The sequence below is a fragment of the Mus caroli genome, unplaced genomic scaffold (assembly GCF_978045245.1).
Source record: "Mus caroli unplaced genomic scaffold, Mus_caroli_1 scaffold_12, whole genome shotgun sequence".
Taxonomy (NCBI): domain Eukaryota; kingdom Metazoa; phylum Chordata; class Mammalia; order Rodentia; family Muridae; genus Mus; species Mus caroli.
The window spans coordinates 57264339-57290451 of NW_028227267.1; the positions used below are offsets into that span (position 1 = coordinate 57264339).

The 26113-nt window shown below is 41.1% G+C and overlaps 1 protein-coding gene across 4 annotated transcripts in view; it reads left to right on the plus strand.

Annotated features, from left to right (window-relative positions):
• The window catches only part of Sacs (sacsin molecular chaperone), a 77020-nt gene that overhangs the window by 37553 nt on the left and 13354 nt on the right, over positions 1-26113 (plus strand). For 2 of the 4 annotated variants that reach the window (XM_029468843.2, XM_029468846.2), the window contains 7 exons: positions 2229-2316; positions 3938-4023; positions 6965-7076; positions 12777-12923; positions 14271-15765; positions 17173-17264; positions 22381-22407. In XM_029468843.2, coding sequence (XP_029324703.1) covers positions 2229-2316; positions 3938-4023; positions 6965-7076; positions 12777-12923; positions 14271-15765; positions 17173-17264; positions 22381-22407 — 2047 coding nt within the window. Of the gene's footprint in view, positions 1-2228; positions 2317-3937; positions 4024-6964; positions 7077-12776; positions 12924-14270; positions 15766-17172; positions 17265-22380; positions 22408-26113 lie in introns of those variants that run through there. The other 2 variants (XM_029468847.2, XM_029468849.2) reach the window with 2 other exon arrangements.

Consider the following 26113-nt stretch of genomic DNA (forward strand, 5'->3'; position numbering starts at 1 on the left):
CCAGCTTGTTAAGTGTTTGACCTCAGTTAATACACTTATATTAGGTATCTAGTTTCTTGTAGTTGATTCTCTTTAAAACCTGAAAGACGTCATAGGTTTCCTTCTTTTGTATTTCCTGCCATTTTTTCTCCCAGCACATCTTAGTGATCCCAAATTGGACTAATGAGCACTGGTTTATGTATTACTTCCTGTGTAATTAGATGGTTAATTGACCAGTGGAATGATCACCCATGATGACGTAATGGATATCTTTATGTTTGCATTTAATACGTATGTGTAACCTAAGTATATAACCCAGACAATGTTCCATTTACTTTTTTTTGGTTATGCCTGTTATAAGGAGCTTATCTTTCTTCAGGTAATAAGCTGGGTAACTTTCTTTCACTCAATATTTCTTTATTAGTATCCATCTAAAGTGTATATAGCCTGGCTGTTCAGTATTCATTGTTGTGTGATATTTTGCCATGCAAATATATCACAACATTTGGTTTATTTCTAAGTTGGCTTTTGTTTTGTTTGTCGTTGTTGTGGTGGTGGTTTTGTTAGTGGCAGTCAGTGTTCTCACCGATGTTTCTTTGCGCATTCGTGTAAGGCATGCACGAGTTTTCACAGGATAGTTCTCAGGGCCAGCAGGTGTATGATGTGACCATGCTGTATAACCAAGGACATACAGAAAGTAAGGAGACCAAGTGGGAGCCGCGGAGCAGCTGATGCTGGCAGTGGAGAAACGCAGGTTAGACTGCAGAGACTGGAGGGTATGCGCGTGGGCTAGAAGTAGCTGCAGAGGCGCTCTGGGGAGAGATGGTCCCCTGAGGTGCCTGTAGGTGGTGACACTATTGGTTGGAGAGAGATGGTCCTCTGAGGTGGTGACACTATTGGTTGAAGTGTGCAATAAAGATGAGGGTGCTAGAGGTTTTGAAAGCTGTGAGCTCACCTTTTCCAGGTCAAGTTTTAAAAGTACCCACCTTTATAGGGGACAGGAAGACAAGCGCTGAGGCATGTTTCAGGCATGTTTACAGCTTACTCCCATCCTTTTAGGGGCATATATGGTAATGATTTCCAAAGAGAATGTCTAGGAACACAATTCTATGGGATATCTCTGAAAATAAATGAAAAAATGTATTGCTATTTTAGGAAAATGCCATATAGATTAACCCCAAGTAAATTGCCATGCATATTAATATGCCAAAATTTTATCCTCTGATCTGTTGCAGTTTCCTGGAGCAATGCTGCACACCAAATACACATTGGTATCATTGATTAAAAAGATGTTTGTGTTAACATCTTTTACATATTTGAAAATGAGAATTTGGGATGATTTGGGCTGGGGATGTAGATCAATGGTAGAATACTTGCCTAGCATGTGAAAGAAAGGGTGGGAAGAAAGGAAGGGGTGAATTATATGATAGAAGAGAAATAGGCTTGTTTTTATTTGTAATTCTTTAAAGAAAAATTCTAACTTAATTATTCCATAAAGATTTTAGCTAGCATTCTGTTCTGCCCTCTGTAATGCTCCCATGAGAGCGGCTTATTTCTTGGTAAGGATAGTTAATATTACTTGAATGAAAAACATTTGAGAAAGTTTTGAAGTGACAGTATTAATGTTATTGAGAGACCAAATTTTTGGGTTCAGACTCCATCTTAGAAAACCTGACCTAAGTTTAAACTCAAGTAAACTAACAGGCCAGTACCTAGCTTCAGTTTCCAGGTTACCCCCCACCCCCCACTAAAACCTGAGCCTAGCTCAAGTTTCCAGGTTACCCCTCAACAAGACCTGCGTCTCCAGGTTATTCCCCCAACAAACCCAGCATCTAGCACCAGTTTCCAGGTTATTCGCCAACAAGTCTGCACCTCCAGGTTACAGCCCCCACCGCCCCACTCCTGCCTAACAGCCACCAGTCAGGAGCAAAGCAGAAGTTAAGTTTATGGTTTGGCTCCCAGCACCAGCCAGTTATGCTAAAGGCCACAGTAGCACCCCAATTAGATGCTTGCCACTCTAGAAACACTCACCCCTCGCTTGCCACTGTCTATAAAGCCTTGTTCCAATGAGTGTTCAGGGCTTTTCTTCACCAGAACCATCCTGTGGGTCAGCAGTGAGTTAAGCCCAAGCTGGAGCTTTTAAGTAAAGACCCTGTGTGATGGCATCGGATCGGCTCCTGGTTGGTCTTCTGTGGCTCACAAACACTACATTATGTTGCTTCTTACACATTTTCTGTTCTCTTTTTCAGATACCTGATTGGATCAAGATTGGAGGCCTGACTTCTAAAACCTGTCATCTTTTTGTAAACCTTCAATCAAAAGGCTTAAAGGGGGGAGGTATAATATTGATTTTACCTGAAGCATATGCCACAATTTAGTCCATTAAAGATTTTATTTTAATGCAGAAGCAGAGGCGAGGATAGTCGCCGCCAAGAACTGGGAGGAGGGTGAAATTTAGAGGTGTTGGTCCGAGAAGATGAAATTTCAGCTATGTAAACCAGATGAGATCTGGAGATCTGCTGCACAGTGGAGGGCCCAGTTATGATGAGTGTTAGTGCTGTAATGTGTACTGAAGAGCTTGCTAAGAAGAGCAGAGCATGGTGCGCATGCTTGTAATCTCAGTACATAGGAGGCAGAGGCATCTTTTGAGGCCAGACTAGGCTACCTAGCAAGATCCTATTTCAAAACAATCAAGCAAACAAAGTAATTAATTGTGAAGAAGGAACATCTTAAATGCTTTTCCACAAAAGGAATGAAGTCAAAACTAAAGGGAGTTGGGAGAAACATTTGGGGGTGATTGATAAGGTATGGTGGTGAGGATAATGACGCTTGATAGCTTCGTGGATGTATAGTGACCTCCAAGTTCATGCATTAAGTATTTGTACCTTTTTGTAGACACTTCAATAAAGTAGCCTGGACTAAAGGTTTTATTTTAAACCTGAAATGAGAGCATATGACAGAATGCAGGAAGGGGCTGCCCAAGCCAGAAGGAAATGGTGGATGGAGCTAGCTTTGTGATGAGAGAAATCTGTTGACATAGTCTTGCTCAGTCTTGGTCTCGGTGATGATTATGTCAAAATTATACAAAGTTGTACAGGTTGAGAATTCCTAATGCAGAAATCTAAAAATAGGCCAAAGGCATCTAATGCCAACAATGGAAAGTTCACTGCGTGACCTCATATGACAGTTTATAGTAAAAACACAGGCACACTAAAAATTTTATATAGATTACCCTCAGGCAATGGATCTAAATATATATATTAAATATACATGGATTTCTTCTTTGGCCTTGGATTACATCCATAAGATATTTTATTAACTAGTACAAATATTCTGAATCCTAAAGGATGGGATCCTCTGGTCCAGCCTATGGTGATGGTTACTTTGCCTAAGCACTTTATTACTTTTTATTTATAGGCAGATCTTACATTTTTCTTGTTCTTAAGGAATATTTTCTCCTCCTCTTTACATCTTCCTGCCACCTCTCTGAGGACGGCCTGGCCAGCCAGGGTAGAACAGTGCAGACAGGACTTAGTTCTTAACCTGGTCAGTCATTGGACTGCAGAGCCATCAGAGTATCGGTTACATTTGAGAGTAATAAGAATGTGATAATAAGTGACATTATTCCTGACTTGTTTTTCGTCACAGGAGCAATATACAGCACCAGTTATTTAATCACCTTAAAAAATAGCAGCACCTTTATCCCTCTGACCCGGTGCTTGCTGTTGAATTACCCATGTGTGAAGGTGTGCCTTGGAAAAAGCTTTAGGAACCTAATGTGTCAGCAGTTAATGTTGTGGGATTCAAGACCACTGAGTCGGCTTTACTCTCCATTGAGTTGGTCCTAGGCTTCTGCAGTGCCGTGCCTGAAACCATGCGGCAGAACCAAATCACACACAGGAGGAATGCCAGGAAATCCTATTTTTCTAAGTCTTGTAAAATATATCCTGCATTTTAGGTCGATTTGGTCAAACAACTCCACCACTTGTTGATTTTCTCAAGGATATTTTAAGAAGATATCCAGAAGGAGGACAGATCCTTAAGGTAGGCGATCTGATAGAGTCCTGTGGGCTTTACCTTCAGAGCGAAGCACTTAGAGTTTGCATCTGGTCTAGACCTGATTGTATTACCTTGCCTGCATGGCCACAGTGCATAGCTGAGGGGGGTAGATTTGAGAATACAGTTGGTGTGAAGGGAGGAGGGTTTGTGAGTACAGGGCCACACTAGGCTGCTGCATACTCACTCCCTTTAAACACAGTGTCCTCTAGGAATACTCTTGTAGAGGAGTGAGCCCTGGGCATGCACCAGCCGTCAATCAAATAACCAACCAATAGTTCAGCAGCCTAGTACCAGTCCATGGAGAGGTCAGGAACATATGCTTGCTTCGTCTCTGGATTTAGAGGCTGTTTTGTGAGAGAGTTTACTTTAATAGGGTAATTATTTATTTATGTCTATATTACATATGATCATAATATTTTTCCTCCAAGATGGAGTGGAATTCTCTTTGTGGTCCCGGTTGACCTCAAATTCATAATGCTTCTGCTTCAGTCTCAGTGCTGGGGTTATGGACATGGCTCGGGATATATTCTTTAAATATGAATATACTTATTAATAGGAAAACATTAAACATCCACAAAAAAGGCAATGAAAGAAGATTTTGTGGAAATTAGGTTTGGTGTTCAGTAAGAACCCTCCTTTATGAGCTGGGGCAGTAGATCAGTTATTCTGTACCCTCCTTGTTATGCTCATCTTCAGTGTTTTAACCCTTATTTCTCTTCCAGCTTAGCAGTGTTTCAAGGTCTAGTAGCTCATGTTGTCATGCTGAGATAGGCACAAAGGCTGTGTGGTGGGGACTGACTTAAGGGATACTGGACTAGCTTCTTCAGTGGGACTTTCCAAATAGCAGCCAGTGACTTTCAGGTTAGTGTTTGTAGAAGGCTAGTTTGAAAGCTATTTTTTTTATATTGGTTGCTAGAGAAATGAAGGGTATGATTATGGAGTTGTCATGGGGCTGGGGAGGATCGTGTGGGATGATCCACATGGATTCAGAGTGAGGATTCAGTTGTTGGCTACAGGAGTTGGGTCAGAAGTGAGTGAGTGATGTGCCAGGACTCCTGGGGTTGGCCTCCTTTGCTCTTTTTGTGATGTTTTTATTGTAGCCAGTTCTGTAGCATCTCTATTCCTTGGGTATTTAGTGCTAGGCTCAGTGGCATTTCTCAGAATTGCCTGTAGCTTAGCCTCCACCTTCTATGGTGTTTGCTAAAGTGGGTCCAGATTTTCAGGGACTTGCTGCTTCCTGGAATCCATAGACATGACCCCTAAGGGTTACACCTTGGAGGAGCTCATTATATAGAGATATCTCTACTTGTTGTATAGCCTGTGATTGGTGGTTGGGGCCTGGAACTTAATGTTTTATCTTCAGATTTCTTAAACCCTGCTTCCTATAATGCACATAATGCATGAAGACAAACTCTATGAACTCCTTTCATTGTTTGTAAGCTAACATAGTATTCTACCAATCATTTAGTTCTTATTGTCCACCCATCGTATTAACACCTTGTTCATTTTTTAAAGACTTCCTTGGACTGAATGAAAAGGAAAGGGATCTAAGCCATTAAAACACCTATGAGAAATGGCAGCTGTGTAAATAGCAGCCATAGCACCAGTGGATGTGTGGGTAGTTAGAGACAGTTCAGGTGATTATATTCAGGGTTAGACATATGGCTGCTGGCTGGCCCAAACACTCCAGCCCTCCATCTTCTGAGACTCAAACCCAGAGCCTCTCATATGCTAGCTGAGCACTGTGCCCTCGAGCTATGCTGAAGTACCCACAAGGCCTGTGGATGTACTTGGTGAACCTGATAAGCCCAGTCCCAGGCTGGCTGTTTAAGTCTCTTCTTCCTGAGTTCTTTGACATTTGTACTCTTCTAGAGGCTTTACCATTGGCATTGGTTTGATATCAGCTAAAGTGCTCTTTAATTTAGTGATTGCAAGGGTCCAGGAAAATAAAAAGGACTTTCCCTAAAGTCAGATGTTGATGAGTTTGATAATATGAGGGGATATTTTGGGGGGGATGTGTGGACTTTTCTAGACACCCACATATCCATTTAAGGTGGTAGCTCTCAGTTTGCTTTATTCTAAGTAGGAGGCTATTCGGGAATTTACCATGTGATGATTTTTCCCTCCAGAGCCTGTAGACAGGCTCTGGAGAACAAAGTAGGGGTGACTCTCCAGAGTTCCATTCAAGTTTTCATGATTGTAGGTGTATCTCTGGCTTGAACTTATTTCAGCCATAGCTTGCTTCTAGTTGACAAGAATATTTTGTGTAGAAGTATTTGGGTGGTTAGGACTGAGAATTTTGTTGATATTCTTGCCCTTTCCTTTCTAGGTCACATATGTCTAGGCACCCACTCATTCACCCATATCCAACAAGTGATCAATACTACTGTATGAATGGTTCTCAGTACTAAGATACTTTCTGCTTCAGGAGTGTCAGGCTGTCAAGAGTATTGCCTATTAAGGGTGCATGTAGACTCATACTATTGAATATCCTTTTTTCTAGGAGATAAAAGGATTCTAAGATTCTTTTTAAAGTTTGGTAAACAATTGAGGACTAGTGGTCTATTTTTGGAAGCTGTTTAAGCATAAGCTATCTCAAAGTAATCTGTATAGAACTTTGAATTAGAGTAGTCACCTTTGAACAAAAGCTGTGGGTGGATATTTCAAACTTCCAGGATTTGTAGATAGAGGCTAAACGATAGCAGTTTCAAAGGCGATTTGCAGATGTGTTGCTGGGAAAGACTTCCCAACTCCCGTGTATGTAGGAGCTACTTTCAATAGGAACCTAACTAGGGCTTAACTTTACTCATGGAGAGACTAAGGTTTTCTTCTCTTTAATATGCATACTTTTTAGATATTTTAGGTAAAACAAAGTTGAACAGTAGATTACTACATTAATGTCATTTTTGGTGTATTTTATGGCTAGGAATTAATTCAGAATGCAGAAGATGCTGGGGCCACAGAGGTTAAATTTTTATATGATGAAACACAATATGGAACGGAGACTCTTTGGTCGAAAGATATGGCACAATATCAGGGTAAGAATAAATTGGAGTAAAGTTTATTTTTTATACTAATGGTGATGTTTTTAAAATTAATTTATTTTTTACACTCCATCTTCCATCCCCCCCCCATCCACCCTCCAACTGCTTCATATCCTACACCTCCTTCCCCTGTCTCCACATGGATACCCCCACCCCCACACCCCACCTGACCTCTAAACTCCCTGGAGCCTCCATTCTCTTGAGGGTTACGTACATCATCTCTGAATGAACACAGACCCAAAAGTCCTTTACTGTTACGTGTGTTGGGGGCCTCATATCAGCTGGTGTATGCTGTCTGTTTGGTGTTTGAGAGATCTCAGGGGTCCAGATTAATTGAGACTGCTGGTCCTCCTACAGGATCACCCTTCTCCTCATCTTCTTTCCACCTTTCCTAATTCAACAACAGGGGTCAGCTGCTTCTGTCCATTGGTTGGGTACAAATGTCTGTTTCTGACTCTTTCAGCTGCTTGTTGAGCCTTTCAGAGGGCAATCATGATAGATCCCTTTTTGTGAGCGCTCCATAGCCTCAGTACTAGTGTGAGGCCTTGGATCAACCTCTCCTTGAGCTGGATCCCACTTTGGGCCTGTCGCTGGACCTTCTTTTCCTCAGGCTCCTCTCCATTTCCATCCCTGTAATTCTTTCAGACAGGAACAATTATGAGTCAGAGATGTGACTGTGGAATGGCAACCCCATCCCTCACTTGATGCCCTGTCCATGTGCTGGAGGTGGGCTCTATAAGTTCCCTCTCCCTAACTAATGGTAATTTTTAATGATTTACAGTTATTTACTTAATAAACAGTGTAGTTATAGTTTGTACTTCTTGGCATGTTTAATTCAGGTGTTGGGCTTCTTCTCCTCTGCTTTTGGTGGGAAGATGTTTCTGCCAGTTGGTAGTATCCTTAGAGAAAAAAAGATTAAAATTAAATGGCTAGCAGTGCAATCACATAGCCTCCCATTCTTGTCAGTCAACCTGTACTTTATATTATGAATAAGATAAAGGACAGTGCCTCTATATATAAATATCATTTCTTTTGCATTTGGAGAGAAGCCCAGTCTTACGGCTGTGCTTTTGTATCTTGTCTCCTGCTTTAGGGCTGCCCTTCTGCTGGGGGTGAGAGCATAGACTCGCCAGGGGGAGGGAAGAAGGGTGGTGAGAGGGAAGTCATAAGGGAGCCGATACCTGTAGATGCTTGCCAGCTTGCTCGCACTCTGAAGTGTGGGAAAATGTGAATATAACTTAGCTCAGCTCTGAAATTGGTGGATGATTGTGAATACTTGCATATGATGGACAGTAACTGAAAAAGAAGTCTTAGCTCATTTTCTTAGATATCACCAAGAGAAGTTTAAGTGACAAAATGGTGTTTTGTGAAGGTGTCACCATTATTATTGGATATTTAGCACTTATTGCCATGGTTACTGTCATTCTGACATTAGTTTTAAGACTTGGCCATGGAACTTTGATCTGGAAAAAGAGATGTGTATATTGTGGTAATATCAGGAGGTTTGCACCCTGGTTCTGAGACCTGCCACCTTGCTGACTCTAGTGCCGTCCTCTAGAGACCAGCCATTCAGTAGAGAGATGATTAGCCTGTTGTTTCTTGGCTCTAATTTTATTATTTAATGTAGCTCAGCAATGATGCTCAGTTTGCATTCAGACTGTATCCTGGTCCTACCCAGCCCTACCCACTGCACAGCCCTACCCACTACACAGCCCTACCCACTGCACAGCCCTACCTACTACACAGCTCCATAGGCAGTGACACACCAGACTGTATCCTGGTCCTGCACAGCCCTACCCACTGCACAACTCCACAGGTGGTGACACACCGGGCACTCCCTCTGATCTCTATGTTCTCCTGCTGAAAAACTAGTGACAGAAAGGGAAATTGTTTTTCCCATTTACTCTTAGGAGCAAATGGGGGCCTTGGTGTGATGGGCTGTCCTTATGCCCCAGGAATTCTGTGCTCATTGCTCTGATGCGCTGTGCCGGTGAGGATATAGACCTCCTAGAAGCATTTCTTAAGGTTGTTTTTTGTTTTGTTTTGTTTTTTTGTTTTTGTTTTTTGCTTCCAGTCTTCATTAAAGAAAACATTGAAACAGCTGGGTATAGTAGTACATACTTTTAGTACCAGAACTCAGGCTGGTGGATTCTGTGAGTTCAAAGCCAACCTGATCTGTATAGTGAGTTCAAGGCCAACCAGACTTTCACATAGCATTTCAACATCCCACCAGTACAACCACCACCAAAAGATTGAAATGGTCATTGAATCGTTCTCGCCTGGCTCAGGGATCACCTTACAAGAGGAGGTGGTGTTGGGGCCCCTGTACGCCTCACAGCCAGCAGGGAGGGGGGAGGTAAAGAAAGAAACTGGAGTCAGCACCATCTTGACAAGCTCTGGGCATGAACTCTTGACCTCAGGGTGTACTTTCCTTACACATTTAAGCCCAGTAGAACTTTGGGAATGAAGATGTTTCCATGTGACTGTTAGCACAACAAAGCTTTAGTCACAGCTGCGTAGAAACTTATAAACTGCAAAGTAGCAAAGCACCTGTAACCTGACTGATAAACAGTGCTCAGGGCAAGGGCCTACGGAGGAAGGATTTGTAATAAGCACAGGACAGATTCTGTTGATGGAGAATGCACAGTACCTGGCACCTCTTTCAGAAGGATGGGCTCTCTTTACTGAGAGACTAAGTTTAGGATTAGGGCCTAAACAATGCTCATGATACTAAGGGATCAGGAAGGCTGGCTCCACAGAACAGCAAAAAGATCACTAGGTTGTTAGACAGCACCTACACCAGCTTTCTGGGTGACCAGGGATCAGCCATGCTTCTTCCTTTGAAGACTTGTTTAATAAGTGTGGTTCTCCCAATTTTTTCTTAATCTGTGCCTTCTAGAGAAGTGAGAAGATTGTACGAGCCAGAGGCATACAAGTGTTTTCTGGACACGACAGGCATTCTTATATAAACTGGTGGCAGCCATGACTCCATGCACAAGCTCAAGCCTGGTAATCCGTGATAGAATGCAGAGGTAGGGAGTCCTGCCCCAGCTGAGGATCTGAGCACTCAGCTCTCCTGGTGACTCTAGGAGGGATGAGGACTGCCCCTCCCCTAGTGGTGGTCTGCTGCAGTACTGGTGACTCTGCTGGGCTTCCTAATTCCCTTCTAGAGAGCTTAAAGTTGTACTGTTGGTTTTCTAGATTCTGGCAAGAAATTCACTCCTGGGCCTGTTCTGTGATATTTCCTTTTGTATCTGATATTTTTAGTAAAAAGGGAGTAGGCAGAAACATATAGTATTTGACTGATGCCATTTTATATTAGCTGTAGTTAGCTATTGGTTATTAACAAGTCATCTATTACTATTTTTTCATATTATGTAAAATTATATATTATTAATATAAAGATTAATATTATATTGAAGACTTACTGTATCATAATAGAAATAGCTGACAGTTTAAGAGCTCTTCTCAATGTGGTGAGCATTTATTTATACCACCGTGGATTCTTAACACTCCTGTCTGGGGAGGTAAAGCTCTTATGTGGGCATAGATGAAGAAGCTGAGTCTGTGGCTGTAATTGGTAACAGTGACTCTGGTGACACCTGACCCCCTTTCTGCCTGAGTGCCTTTTCACAGCTGTGTGCTTGTCCTTTTCAAAATAGTCTTTGCAGCTGGGCGTGGTGGTGCACGCCTTTAATCCCAGCACTCAGGAGGCAGAGGCAGGCAGATTTCTGAGTTCGAGGCCAGCCTGGTCAGAGTGAGTTCCAGGACAGCCAGGGCTACACAGAGAAACCCTGTCTTGAAAAACCAAAGGAAAAAAAAATAGCCTTTGCAGCCTTGATCAATTTCATGTCCTGACTTTGTTTTAAAGATAGCTGCTGCACTGATTAAAACAACAACAACCAAAACCAGACCAGGCCAACATTCCATATTTAAAGAAGCTTATGGAGAGATGTTCTTTGGGTGTTGGGAATCTCTGTGTAGTTCATTAGCATGGAGGTTGCACAGGTCTGAGGATTGTCTCTGTGCTTTATTGTGTCTGTGTTATTCTTAAGCAACTTTCCAAAGGAAAACATTGTCATATTTAAAGTTGACATAGTTGCTTATATAGAGATAATGTTAGGATTTCTGAAAAACAGTCTCGAAAGAGTGTATTTGCTCAGAATTATAAATACAATATATTGTTAAAGAAACTACTTTGGAGATAGCATTACAATTTCAAATAATTTATTTAACTATTTACCAAATTCAGGACTATTTAAATTACACCATCAATGCCTTCTATAGAAATTAAGTAAAGCAAAATCAAAACCACACAACCCAAATATTCACAAGGTGATTACTACATTAGTAAGTAATTGATTTCTACTATATGAAAAATACAGTGACAAAGTTGTTTAGGTTGTAGGCTTTCTTAATAGATTGTTCTATACATCTAGAGAATGATCTGTGGTTGCTATACTTTCAGTTTTGAATGGATGACCTTGTACAGTATACAGAAAAAAGTAAAAGAATAAATAGCAACAAATGGATGGATGGATAATAGATAGATAGATAGATAGATAGATAGATAGATAGATAGATAGGTAGATAGATAGGTAGATAGATAGTAAAGCACCAGGTCACTTGCTGAAAGCAGCCAGCAGGAATTTACTGAGAAAGCCCCTTTAAGACAGCCAGCTGGAGTTTCCAATAGAGAGTCTGGGGCAGAACAGAGTCTCCCCTCAGAATGGTGTCCAAGTAAAAGAACAAATAGCAACGACTAGAGCTGACATCATCAGATTGGATACAGAATACAACAGAACTGACTAGGGGAGCTGCGACAATCAGACTGGAATTCCCCACTGAGCTTTCTCCCCTGGATGAGCTTCCCACAGTGGAACTGGCTTCTCTTTTGCATTGCAGAACTTTTATATCATGGGATAATCGGCAATGATGTTGGCTAGAAACACTTTCCCTTCTAGCTATTTGCTAGGACACAATGCTTTTACCCATGTAGTGTTTTGCTCTTCTTATTCCTCCCTGTCACAGGGTTAGGGGACCCCAGATCATCCTCACAAGAGGCCCTAGAGAGGACACTGGCACGAGCACACTTGGGTCTGACATGGAAGTGGGCAGCACTGATCCCAGAGCTAGCTCCTTGATGAGCTAAACAGCACAGATTGTTTTATCGGTCTGATGTGGACTGCACACGCTTCCAAGAAATTCCACTTACAATGAGTGATTTAAATATGGGACTCAAAAGAGTTTTCACAGAGCATGGCCCACTGTGGGAATATCCTTGTTTGCTCTGGGTTTCTTGGTATTTAAGTTCTATATTCTCTTAATTTCTTCTTTCAGGACTTTTGACAAATAATATATTTCTCTGGCTGTTAGCTTTTACCAAATTTGTTTTTATATTTATTTTGAAGACAACTGAAATAATAATGCAAAATTTAGTCGCTGTACTCATGGGTCTCTATTTTCTCATCAAATCAGGGTTTTGTTTTTTTTTGAGTTTTGTTGTTGTTGTTTTGGTTTGGTTTTTGTTTTGTTTGTTGTTTTTTTTTTTTTTTTGGTTTTTGTTGTTTTGGTTTGGTTTGGTTTGGTTTGGTTTGGTTTGGTTTGGTTTGGTATGGATGAGTCTCCTGAAACAGAGCCATCCATTCTGGTGTACTCCTTGCTAACTAACTGCTTGTGCATTTCAACACCCAGGCTCAGCTCTTTATGTGTACAACAATGCGGTTTTCACCCCAGAGGACTGGCATGGCATTCAGGAAATAGCAAGAAGCAGGAAAAAAGATGATCCCCTGAAGGTTGGAAGATTTGGAATTGGGTTTAATTCTGTCTACCATATAACAGGTGCAGTACTGGATGTGGGCAAGTGGGGAGGAGAGTCAGCCAGACTATAGATAAATGTTAGTACATCTACTGTGTTTATATTAACATTGATATTTTGTTTTATATTGACTGTGTGACATATTGAAATTATATTGTTATACACAAAAATGTAGTTGTTACACGTAAGTCTTAATGTATTATGTATTCATTTTTTGGAAGATCACCTTCCGGGCTCTGAGTGATGGTTTGTTTGTGCGTGTTGAAGCACACCTGCGGACTGCACAAATGTAAAGACTATTATGCAGGAGTGTAGAGCAGGTCAGTTGCCCCATCTGTGCAGCTCAGTATTATTTTCTTTCCTACATGACAGTGAACACATTGATGCAGGCCATTTGCTAGAAGGTTGTTTTGCAACCTGGAGATTTGAGAAAGCCACAGGTTATGCGTTTACAATGTCAGCAGTCTCTCTGGCTTGATTTCAGTATGGGTATGTGGCATTGTGTAAGGCCTAGAGACATATAGAGCCTACATTATACTGTTGGTGGATTTAGTGGGCATAAGATTTGCTACTTAAGATGAGTAAGAATTTAGGTGATTGTCACAACAGTACTTGCATTTGACAAGTACACATCTTAAAGGGGTGGCAGACTTTACTAGAGTTACATTGTGCATGAAGACTAGGGGCTAAGGTCTGCATGGGAGACAAGACACACCAGAATTACCCCTGGGAAGAAGCCCTTTGAGCAGCACCATGGATAAACGTTCCTTTCAGTATGAGAAATCTGACAAAGCCACTTCTGCCAGTGTTGAAATATCACTGTCTTCAGTTGAAGAACAAAAGAAGCAGTTGACATTAGTCTAGAGGCCATGTGGTAAGATGTGGATCTTTAAGAACTGTAGCTGTGCACATGTGTGTCCTTTCCCAGGAAAATTCATGGCTCACTCACTGTGGGCTCTGTACTTGCTCAGTTAGGTGGCAGTGGAGCAACCTGCATCATCGTAGCAGAAAGCTAAATCTTTAATTTGGAACATAAGTTGTAACTCTTTTCTTTCTAACTGGGCTTATGTGGCAGTGAGCACTGAGTATAAATGTCTAAATAGTGTTTATCTCTTACACTTAATGAGTATTTAAAGAGATAGCACAGATTTTCACAAGAACATGGAAGTTTCTATTATTGACTCTTATTAGATTGCCTCAAACCAGAAACCATTCTGTATCACTTTCAAAGTATGAAATTACTTGGTTGAATTTTATATGTCAGACTATTTCTTATGTATTTTGATGGTAGTTGTCATTTCATTATGGCTGCAATTACAGTTGTTCTTTGGTCTTCTGAGTTGGTCATACCTTGGTTTTCAATTCTACAGATGTTCCTTGTATCTTTAGTGGTGACCAGATAGGAATGCTAGATCCTCATCAAACACTTTTTGGCCCCCATGAATCAGGCCAGTGTTGGAATCTCAAAGATGATATCAAAGAAATAAATGAGCTTCCGGATCAGTTTGCCCCCTTCATTGGTGTGTTTGGAAGCACCAAGGAAACCTTTACAAATGGCAGCTTCCCCGGGACATTTTTCCGTTTCCCTCTTCGCTTACAGCCTTCCCAGCTTAGCAGCAATCTCTACACTAAGCAGAAGGTTCTGGAGTTGTTTGACTCTTTCCGGGCGGATGCAGACACAGTGCTACTCTTCCTGAAGAGTGTGCAGGCGGTGTCTTTACATGTCCGGGAGGCTGATGGGACAGAAAAACTGATATTTAGAGTGACTGCTAGTGAGAATAAGGCCCTGAAACATGAACGGCCAAATTCTATCAAGATTCTGGGAACGGCTATAAGTAACTATTGTAAAAAGATCCCAAGCAACAGTGTCACCTGTGTAACATATCATATAAACATAGTTCTAGAGGATGAGAGCACGAAAGATGCCCAGAAGACGTCTTGGTTGGTATGTAACAGTGTGGGTGGGCGGGGCATTAGTAGTAAACTGGATTCTTTGGCTGATGAACTGAAATTTGTTCCAATCATTGGACTAGCCATGCCTTTATCAGGCAAGGATGAAGAAAATGGAGCAATATCTGATTTCTCAGGAAAAGCATTTTGTTTTCTTCCTTTGCCACCTGGTGAAGAAAGCAGAACAGGGCTTCCAGTTCATATCAGTGGCTTCTTTGGCCTGACTGACAACCGCAGGAGCATAAAATGGAGAGAGTTGGACCAATGGAGAGACCCTGCGGCCTTGTGGAATGAATTTCTTATTGTGAATGTTGTTCCCAAAACTTATGCTACTCTCATCCTAGATTCAATAAAACGCCTGGAGACAGAGAAGAGCTCTGATTTCCCCTTATCAGTTGACACCATCTACAAACTTTGGCCTGAGGCCAGCAAGGTCAAGGCACACTGGCATCCAGTGTTGGGTCCACTGTTTAGTGAACTGTTCCAGCATGCTGTCATTTACTCAATTGGTGGCGAGTGGGTGAAGCTGGAGCAGGTGCACTTCTCAGAACTTGACGGAAGTTTAGAATCCACACGATCTGTGCTCAACTACCTCCAGAGCTCAGGGAAGCAGATTGCCAAGGTACCAGGGAACTTGGCTGCTGCTGTTCAGCTCAGTACAGCCTCTGCCACCTCCAGTGCATCTCCCGTGAGGAAGGTGACGCCTGCGTGGGTGCGGCAGGTACTGAGGAAGTGTGCTCACCTGGGCAGTGCGGAAGAAAAGCTGCATCTTCTGGAATTCGTGCTTTCCGACCAAGCCTACAGTGAGCTGCTCGGGCTTGAGCTGCTGCCTTTACAGAGCGGGGCTTTTGTCCCCTTCTCCTCGTCTGTCTCTGATCAAGATGTTGTTTACATCACCTCAGAAGAATTCCCAAGGTGGGTGCTGTGGGGCTCAGACACTGTTGATCTGGGCAGTAGGGGGCGGGCTTTTCTACAGAGTTCTTTACTGCCAGGCGTCTGTGTGGATTTTGTGGGCGGGTGAGTCATGAAATGTGAAAAGATACATTTTATATTTTAAAGTGAAAAGGCATTGTAGAAAATCTGGGTTATTGCCTTATATTGACAGTTCCAGCTGTTTGGGAGGCTTAGGTCGGAGGACCACTTGGACCTGGGAATTCCAAGACAACATAGTAGTAATAGCTTGTCTTAAAAAAAACCCCAATTATTCTAGTAGCTATTTGTCATACACAGCACTAAAAACAGTTATTATAAATCGCTAATAGAGGTAAGTTTAGTTAGAATTACTTTGATGAAATTTAAATTAGTATATTAAATAACTATTTCTTTGTATTTTTAAGACAGTGTCACGATGTATCCCAGACTAGCCTGGAAAGCAGTTTTCTTGCTTCAGCCACCCAAGTTCTGGGGCTACATGTGTCCGTCATCATGCTTTGCTGGGGCTACATGTGTCCATCATCATGCTTTGCTGGGGTTACATGTGTCCGTCATCATGCTTTGCTGGGGTTACATGTGTCCAACATCATGCTTTGCTGGGGTTACATGTGTCCATCATCATGCTTTCCTGGGGTTACATGTGTCCAACATCATGCTTTGCTGGGGCTACATGTGTTGTCCGTCATCATGCTTTGCTGGGGTTACATGTGTCCATCATCATGCTTTGCTGGGGTTACATGTGCCCAACATCATGCTTTGCTGGGGCTACATGTGTCCAACATCATGCTTTGCTGGGGCTACATGTGTTGTCCGTCATCATGCTTTGCTGGGGTTACATGTGTCCATCATCATGCTTTCCTGGGGTTACATGTGTCCAACATCATGCTTTGCTGGGGCTACATGTGTTGTCCGTCATCATGCTTTGCTGGGGTTACATGTGTCCATCATCATGCTTTCCTGGGGTTACATGTGCCCAACATCATGCTTTGCTGGGGCTACATGTGTCCAACATCATGCTTTGCTGGGGTTACATGTGTCCAACATCATGCTTTACTGGGGTTACATGTGTCTGTCATTATGCTTTGCTGGAGTTACATGTGTCGTCATCATGCTTTGCTAGGGTTCCATGTATCTGTCATCATACTTGGCTTCAGTAACTAAGGTTTTTTGTTGTTGTTGCTGTTGTTTTAATAGCTGAGGGTATGTATTGTTAACTACTTCGACTGGTTTTGAATTTCCATGGTGTATGACGCCTAAAGCAAACTTTGATGTGCACTATAATTCACATAAAATAAAACAGTAGGTTTAACTGGCTTGAAATTATATGGTGGCTGTTTTTAACAGAAGAATTGTTGGAATTATAACTGCTGTGTACTTCTCAAATTCTAGGTCCCTTTTCCCAGGTCTTGAAGCAAGACTTATTTTGGAGAACTTGAAGCCTCACCTTCTAGCTGCTTTAAAAGAAGCTGCGCAGACCCGAGGTATTATAACTATCCAGAGTTGTTCTTATATTTTTGGTTGTGAGCCTAACCATTAATGACTGAGCCATCTCTCCAGCTCTCCGTGCTTTTCTTAAACAACCCTCATTCTAAAAATACAAACAGCTTTTATAAGGTTTCTTCTAATAACTGTCCATTTTAGACCTATAAGTCTGAGTCCATATGGCTCAGCCTGGGACAATTGTTCACTTTAAGATGTGTCAGGAGCCATTCTAGCATCTAACAAGAACCCAATGGCAATGTCATTGAGAACCTCATGTCATCGCTCTTGGCATTTGCAGGAAGTGTATCTTAACCTGCACAGTGCTTTTGGTTTTTTTCCCAATGCCTGCTAGTTCTTTTCAGACCCTCCTGTCCTCAGATCTTGCAGCACGTGTGATAACACTGAAAGTGATTGTTAAATTTCACAGATGAGAGGAAAAGCTAGGTTCAGAGTTTTCAGATGAGTGCAGGAGGCTAGGTCTTCTGCCTTGTCTCCCTTGTCTGCTATCCCACACCCCAGCGCAGCTATAAGTGGTCAGCTACCAGATAGGATCAACTTCCAGGAAATGTGTTCCAATCCAAATCCAAGACACTGCCTGGGAAGGGGACTGAGAAGACCTAGGAAAGCTATAAACACCCTTCATTGGGAATGAGTTTTGGGAAATGACAGTAACTTGGAGGGAAAGTTACCATGGTTCTGACTCTAATTCCATCTCCCAACTTCTGCAAATATTCTATCACCTATGAAACTGCTGTCTGGACTTTTCCTAAGTTAGACATTTGCCCCCAGATTTCAGAATTTGTCTTACCAAGGAGCTTATTCTTTGTGATATGTCGTAGACAACACATGACCTTTTTCTTTCAAGGAAAAATTGTTCATCATTTCTATTTTTATTCATTAAAATATGCATGAAAGGATTTTGAACTTGCCAGGGCAATGAGGTTGGAGTTAAAAGTGAGACCAAGAGTGAGCCTGTAAATGTTTCTTGTCACAGGATTTGTGCCTGTGAGACCTGCAGTGATGCGGGTTTCCCGCATTCTGATGGCTCACGTGTTGTAAACTGTTCTTTTCAAGAAAGCTGTTGAAGGATTTAGATATGCATTCCCGCTGAGCCTTCTACCCAGCCCCCTCTTTTCTTTTCCTTTTTATGTCAAGTTTTGTTACTTTATGTTGATCAGGCTTGGGAAGAACTTGGCAGCATTCACTGTATATCCATTGAGTTTGGTTCTAATTTGCATAGTTACACCAAGGCAGGCTACTTAAAAGTATCACTGTAATAACATATTGTAGGCATTCCTATGAGGACCAGATCATATTGACAGAAGTGATAGTCCAGCCTAGTGCCTAACACATAACTTCCTGCATGTGGAAGCTGTTGTGATCACTTTAATTGGAGATTCATAGGTATTTTAAAATCGGAATGTCAGCCACAGACCTCTCCTTTTCTCTTGTTTCCCTCTTGTGTGACCCCTTTAAAAATGCTGTTTCTCTCCTTGAAGCTTACTCCACAGTGAACCATTGGGTTATCATCTTTGTTCTGCAACTGTAGGTTCTGTCCAACAATTCGTTTCTGTTTGTTCTTCTGTCTATGGATCTGCTACTGTTGTACTTTCTTGTGATGTTACTTCACTTGTGGAATTAACCATTGCTGTGGCACTCACTCTTCATATGACTGTGACACTTAGCTGCTGTGGGCTTGTAGTAAGAGTTAGATGGCTTTCCATGACTGAACTTGCCATGATAGTGGTCAGCTGTGATTCCGAACATGTGTGATTGTGAACTGCTGTTTCAGTGGCTTCCATCCATTTAGGGCCCCTCTCTGTTCTAGTCTTGGAAGAGCACAAACTTGTGAACCTGGTCGCTTCCTAGTTTCAGGAGAGCAGTGAGACTGGTCAGACTTGTCTCTACTGTATCACACACTGTAGAACACACTATATAACACTTTAAGGTTCATGCTCAGTCATTGTTTTAAACCTACGTGAACACTTTCTCATATCTGTACTTATCTACCCAGCATTTATTTTGCTGGGAAGACTTATTTCCATCCTGTGCTTTGTTCGTTAATTTCTTTGTCTGTTCTTGGTGATTGAACTCAAGGCTTCATGCAGCTAGGCAAGTGCTTTACCACTGAGCTACATTTACAGCTCCTAACTCACTTTGAATCCATCTTTTAAGTGATACAGAAAAAGGAAAAATTGCATGATTATATGGTATGTGATATACACATTATATAATATTCAAATCAAGTTAACCACACCTGTCTTTTAAAATATTTTCCACTTCTTGACGGAGAATCTTCAAGCTTTTTGAAACATAGAATATATGATTTTTATCCATAGTTACCCTACTATGCAATAGTACCCAGAACTTTTTAACCTGACCTTTAATAATTCCAACTGAGCAGCCTCTATCTATGTGTCCCACACATTCCATGACGGCTCTCCCAGCATGTGGTAACCACAGAGAAAGCTTGGGAAGCACTCATGAGCTTGATATTAACATACAAGAAAAAGACAGCTGGGGAAGAAGTCCTGCTCTAAGGCTGACAGTGAAGCATGCTGGAACATGAGTCTGTCCTCCTGCTGCGCAGATCTCTGTCCTGTGTTGGGAAGACTCTTAAGGCTTCTGTTTTCTGCTGAGTCTGGATCTTACTATAGCAGACCTGGCCCTGAACTCCAGAGTGAAGTTCTGGCCTAGCTTTCCTGGAATGCTTCCTAGTAGATGGAGTCTTTGTCTTCTCTTTTGCCCAAGTATGGGAGAGGGGTTCTGGAGGCAGCTCTTGAGCCACACAGTAAATGTGATTCTGCACAGGCCCTGAGAAGTATATAGGTCACAGTGTGAGGGAATGGTCTTGGAGCTCTATCTGGTTTTACATGCTATTTTGGTGGATTTGGTAGTGGGCTTCAAGTTCAAGACCTTCTCTTGGTTCCTTCTCCCTTCTACAGGTAGGAGACATTGTTTGTGATGAGCACCTTCTGTTGTTTGCTCTCCACAACCCGTAGGTATCAGAGCCTCTGTCAAGCTCAAGGAAGTAGAAGGTTTTCAATAACTTGAGATGCAGTTGTAGCCACAATTCTGGTTTTGTTTTCTCATTTTTTAAAAAAATTTGTGAGTTAGATTATTTGTGGTTTAAATTACATGAGTAAATGGATGAATAGCTGAAGTTAGGTGACAAATGACTAGTTAAATAATTCTGCCACTAAATGAGTTTTAAATTAAGCGACTAGAAAAAATAAGCAGTTAAGTGAGACAAATTCCTAATGGAGTGGCATCAGGGTCCTACATACATGTTTCTTAATTTAAAAATTAAGCTTTTTAAAAAAAATTAGGTAGGATTACATTCTCTGTTACAATTAGTAACTCAAAAGTCCTTAAATGATTCATTTTCCTGTATATACCAAGCATTGTGCCAGGTGAAGTTAATAAATAGATGATAAAACCCACAGCTGCATAGGATATGGATAGGAATCAACACTGTCACTCATGCAATGGGTACTTGGTCAGATGCTGAGCATGGACTGGGCCTGTGTTGGGTAGCACAGCAGGGATGGTGTTGTGTATTCTGCCTGGCCTCTAGCCTTCATGTCTCAGGGGGACAGCATGTTTTCAGTGATGACTCTGACACAACTTTATTATGATGAATACTATTGAAGAGATGATGACCACACATGCATGTTTCCAAATCTTCAGAAAATCTTGCATTTTTCATTGCCAGCCTCTGGCATACAGATAGCTATAACTGACACAGGTTTGTGGAGATATTTGAGACTGCCATACCCATAATTACATGTTTCAGAAAAGAACCATGTGCTAGGAAGAGTCTGTTCGAAGCCTACCTTCTGCCTTATTCAGGCCGCTGCCGTGCATAACCTGAAATGCAGGCATAACCTTGGTATCTCTCACAGCCATTCTTACTTCTCCAGTTAGCCCAGCACTGAGAGAACTTACCTTTCTAAAACATTGCTTTTCCACCTTTTATCAAATATCTTTGAAAGGCTTCTTGTTTTTTTCATATAAAAAAGTACAAAGTCCTTGACATTGTCCACCAGGCTTTTTCCATATCCTCGTTCTATTTTTTTCTGGGCATTAAAAAGAGTCCTGGTGCACGGGAAAGCTAAGCGCACGGGAAAGCTAAGTGGGTGTTTGCTGTTACCCAGCTCCTTCCTTGGTTTTGTTTCCCCCTGATCACTGCCATATTTAAAGAACACTTATTTTTCTCCACTAGGCACAGACATCTGATCCCCCCCCCCACTCCGTGCACACCTTGTTACATGCAACCTATGCATGCTTTTATAACAAAGCACCACAAACCTGCACTTGTGTAGTTACTTGTAATCCTTTCTCTAATCTGCCATCCTTGTTAGGTACAGACCAGGTCTGAGTTCATGTCTGGGTGTTTATTTCCAGCGCTCTAGCACCTAGTATTGCCTGACTGACAAATACTGCTGGTGAGGAGGTTATTCCAGTGAGACTTACAGTCTCTGTCTTAGCCCTGAAATTGAGTCCAATGTACCCCAGTGCACAAGCATATTCCACAGAGATGCAGTGGTATACATAATAAAATAAATGACCTTCGTAGAAAGGTTAGTTGTCCATGGGGGTCATTCTTAGAACTTTATGATTATTGATTGTCATAAACAAACAATAGGAATGTTTGATAAATTCTCCTTTTTCTTATCATACTGAGAATTTAGTGTAATTTGACTTTGTGTAAATGTTAAAGTACTTATAAGAATTCTATTTCCTCCTTTCTCAGTTCGTCTCTAGGCCCTCTGACTGTTTTATGCTACTAGCTGTGAAAATGCCCATAGTTAGCTTCCAGGTTGCTGTGAACACAGTGTAATTTGTGCTTATAAACATGCACTCACCTTCTTTGCTATTTTCCGAACTAAGTCTCAGTTCTCACATAGTTTAGGGTTAATTTGCATCAAAATAGATCTTTAAATCTTAAATGTATATACTGTTTGGAGCTTTGTATATACCTTTTCTTTTGCATAATGCTGTGTGGAGATTTTGCAGACAGCATTGCTGTAAAATGCAGAGTAATTTCTGTAGTGAGCTTGTGAAATATTGATTATTCTGGCCTCTCTAAGCATGGCTTTAATTATATTCTAGCACAGCAGCTTCTCTGGGGATACTCAGGTAGGATCACTGACTGAATGTTGTGTTCATTTGAAACCTGATTTATTTATTTATTTATTTATATTTATTTATTGTCATTTGTTGGTGTGCTGAATCCTGTGTTGTTTTGTTTTTAACCTAACTAGCTAGAAATTCTGTCAATCTTTTTTTTCCGTGCTGGAAATAACAACTGTTAAAGGAGAGAGGAGACTACTGTACAGGCTTTTCTTATTGCAAACACTGATTTTTACAAAACACACTTAAATGACTTGAAAACTTTATTTAGTTTCAAATAAAAGACACTTGTGAAATTTGCATGTTAGACTGCCTAAATGGGAGAGAGTGGCATGACTGCATTTCTGTTATGCACACAAATGCTCAGAGGAGAAATGAAGGAGAGGAGAAAATTCTGGAAACTGTTAGGATTGTAGCCCAGCGCTGAGACCAGTGTGAGTAGAAAGCCCCTGTCCAAGCTACAAGGAACACTACAGCAGCCAATCTCCTATTAGGGATAGTCAGCTGATCTTACAGTGCCAAGTGGGTCAGTTTAGTGATTGCCCATCCTTTTTGTTTTGTCTTAATAAATACCTTTGTTATTATTTTCCAAAGTTCATGTTTTACTTGGAAATTTAAAGGATGCAAGATTTGCTTTATAGAAATTATTTTTATACATATACTTTGAAGAAGATTATACATTTATGCATATATAAAATTAAGAACTAAGTCATTACTAGAGTGATAATTTCTATAAATATTAAATTTGGCTTCTACTTTATATTAAAAGTATCTAATGCTTTATCAATAGCTCTTATATTGGGACAGTGTAGGAAAAGAGACAACAGAGTGGTAATGTAAGTAGTTACCCTGTTAACGCCTGCCCTAGGGACTGTCCCATTTTGGTTACTGAATCTGTTGCTATAGGAGATCTATTCAAGCCCAAGCCAAGCCTGATAGTGTATGTCTGTAATACCAGCTGCTTAGAGGCTAAGGTAGGAAGATTGTAAGATTGTAAGTTCCAGACCAACCTGAACTACAAGGTGAATTCGAGGCCAGCCTGGACAACTTAGAGTCTATGAAGAGAAAAGTAAAAGGAGGTTGGGCAATCGCTCAGTAGTAGGGCTTTTGCCTAACTTGCATGAGACCTACTAGTCAGTGCCCAGTATTACAAGAAAAGTAACAACCAAAGACCAAAGCCAAGATGTCCGTGGCAGGGTATCAGTGCAGACTTTCTGGGAAGCAGTTGGGCCTTTAGAGCTGGAATAGGATGCTTCTGAAAGGCCAGAGACCAGCAGCACCATGTCTAGGCGTGAGTGTGGGTGGAGTCCTGACTGGCAGGCACTGGGCCCCCTTTTCCTTTACTCCCCCCAAGCCTCTACATTGGTTTTTTTTCTCTTTCTTCATTCTTTTTTTGTTTTGTTTTTAAAGATGTGACTGAGAAGGGACTAGGAGGAGAGGAGGGATGGGATACTGTGTTTGGGATGTACAAATAATAATAGTAATTACAAAACAAAAAGAAAAAGATGTGACTCATATATAGTACATCATTTAATTGGACTTTTCTCGTTGATGTGTATTTACAAAGTCTTGAATTTTCTATATGATGGTACATTATTAGAACTCAGCAGCCATCAAAGCCGCCATTGCCACTGTGTCTCTGAAAAGCAAAAGAACGTCTGTGTACTCAGCACCTTGATTTAGCATTCTCTAGTGGGGTGCATCTCTGAAGGAGTTCCCTTGAAGCATTTAGAACTAAAATGTAATTGTTAAATGAATTTTTACACCAACTGATGTTTCTACTTTCTGACCACGTTGCATTTATTCTCAAGGTTAGCAAGGATCATAGACACGGGAATAAATAGAAACAAAAACAGCACAGTCTCTGAGTAGAGACTGGTTGTATTCATGTTGTTTTCAGTATCATACCTGGTAATAGTTTGCTGTCCTTGGGAACAGTTTTTTCAGAAGCATAGTTAAATATGTTTTGACTTTGCTGTTAGTTGTAAAAGCCATAAACCCACAAGTCATTTACTAAGATGCCTAAAAACTGTTTTGCTCATCCTAGTGGAGGTGCTTCAGAGGCCTTCTGATGGGGACATGGAGACGCCTATGTGAGCATTTATAGTTCAGGGTTAAACGCAGTAGCTAGACTAAAGCCTGAATGAACTTAATGTTCTTAGGTTTGTGCGGCTCCTCATTTTCTCTCTCCTTTACTTCCTAGTGTTTTTCCAGTTGAGCATGACTGACGTGTTAGTTGCATGCTATGTGTGAGGTGTGTGTGTTTTGACATTTTATTTACATATTCATACCAAGTAATTTTCCTAAAGGTAAGTACATGTTTTATAAATTGCCACATTCTATGTAAGGCTGTTGGGCAGGATTATCTATAAGGCTCATGTGATGTGGCAATTTACATGGAACATACATGATACATATTTATGATTTTGCTTTCTGAATTTTAATTTTTAACATTTTTATATCTTTAAAATATATCTTCACTTATGACTTAGATATTTAGTATAGGTAGTAGTTCTATTCAGTAAGCACTTGAGGAAACATTATTATAAATTAAATTTAACTCACCCCATAGCCCAAAGAAACTATATTGATTATATTACTAACATTTTCATTTTAAAAATATTGCTTGAGTTATTCTGTTACATGACAAGGAGACTGAAAATGTTCCTGAGTCTGTGTGTTATCACTCTCCTGAAGTTTCAATTGTCTATCTTGCTGAGATTTCTATGACAGTGGTTTGAAAATAGCATGACACATAATGTTGGGGTCGAAAGTAGAGCCTTTGAAACAAAGATGTCCTCCCTTGACTAAAACATGCTAGAGTGGGGCGAGGGAAACATGGGGATGACATGAGAACAAACAGTATCTTCAATCGCAAGTCCAAGTTCTAGCTACTTTGTACTGAAGACAGTTAGCTTTTAAGGAATCTCCAGGCCCTCCATTAGAAGGCCTGTACAGCACCTCACATGTGACATTCTCAAGAAAAAAAAGTTACATACAAAAGTTCCAAGAGCCTGAAGTATACCCGTCAGAGGTATACTGTTATAGTGTTTCCCAAATTCACTCCTAGGGAGCTAGAAGTTTTTTGCACATAGGGGAAAGATAAATGTTAGTTTCCACATAACTGATTTTGAGATGTTTTATTTTCCTGTATGGACAAATTCAAACCTAAAGCTACATGGTTGCTTTTCTATTCTGTTGTTACTGATGTTAAATATCACAAATACTTTGACATACAAAATACATTTTAAATAAATGTTAACTTCTAGGCAGTCTATTAAGATATGCAACTGTAAGCCGGGCGTAGTGGCGCACGCCTTTAATCCCAGCACTTGGGAGGCAGAGACAGGTGGATTTCTGAGTTCGAGGCCAGCCTGGTCTACAAAGTGAGTTCTAGGACAGCCAGGGCTATACAGAGAAACCCTGTCTCGAAAAACAAACAAACAAACAAAAAAAGATATGCAACTGTTCCCCTAAGAGGAAAAATATAATTTGTCTCCTAGTTTACAAACATGCAGAAGTGAGTTGTTTTGGTGAGAAGACACCAAAACAACACCCACATGGTCAGTTAGGTTTCCCTGAAGCACTTCTATGAAATCCCCAACTTCTGCAGAGCACACTTTAATAAATAGCAACCTTGGAGAAACTGCTGTGCCTGTGCCCTGTATAGACTGTCTGCTTTTCCAGAATGGTGAGTTCAAGTCTCTAAGAC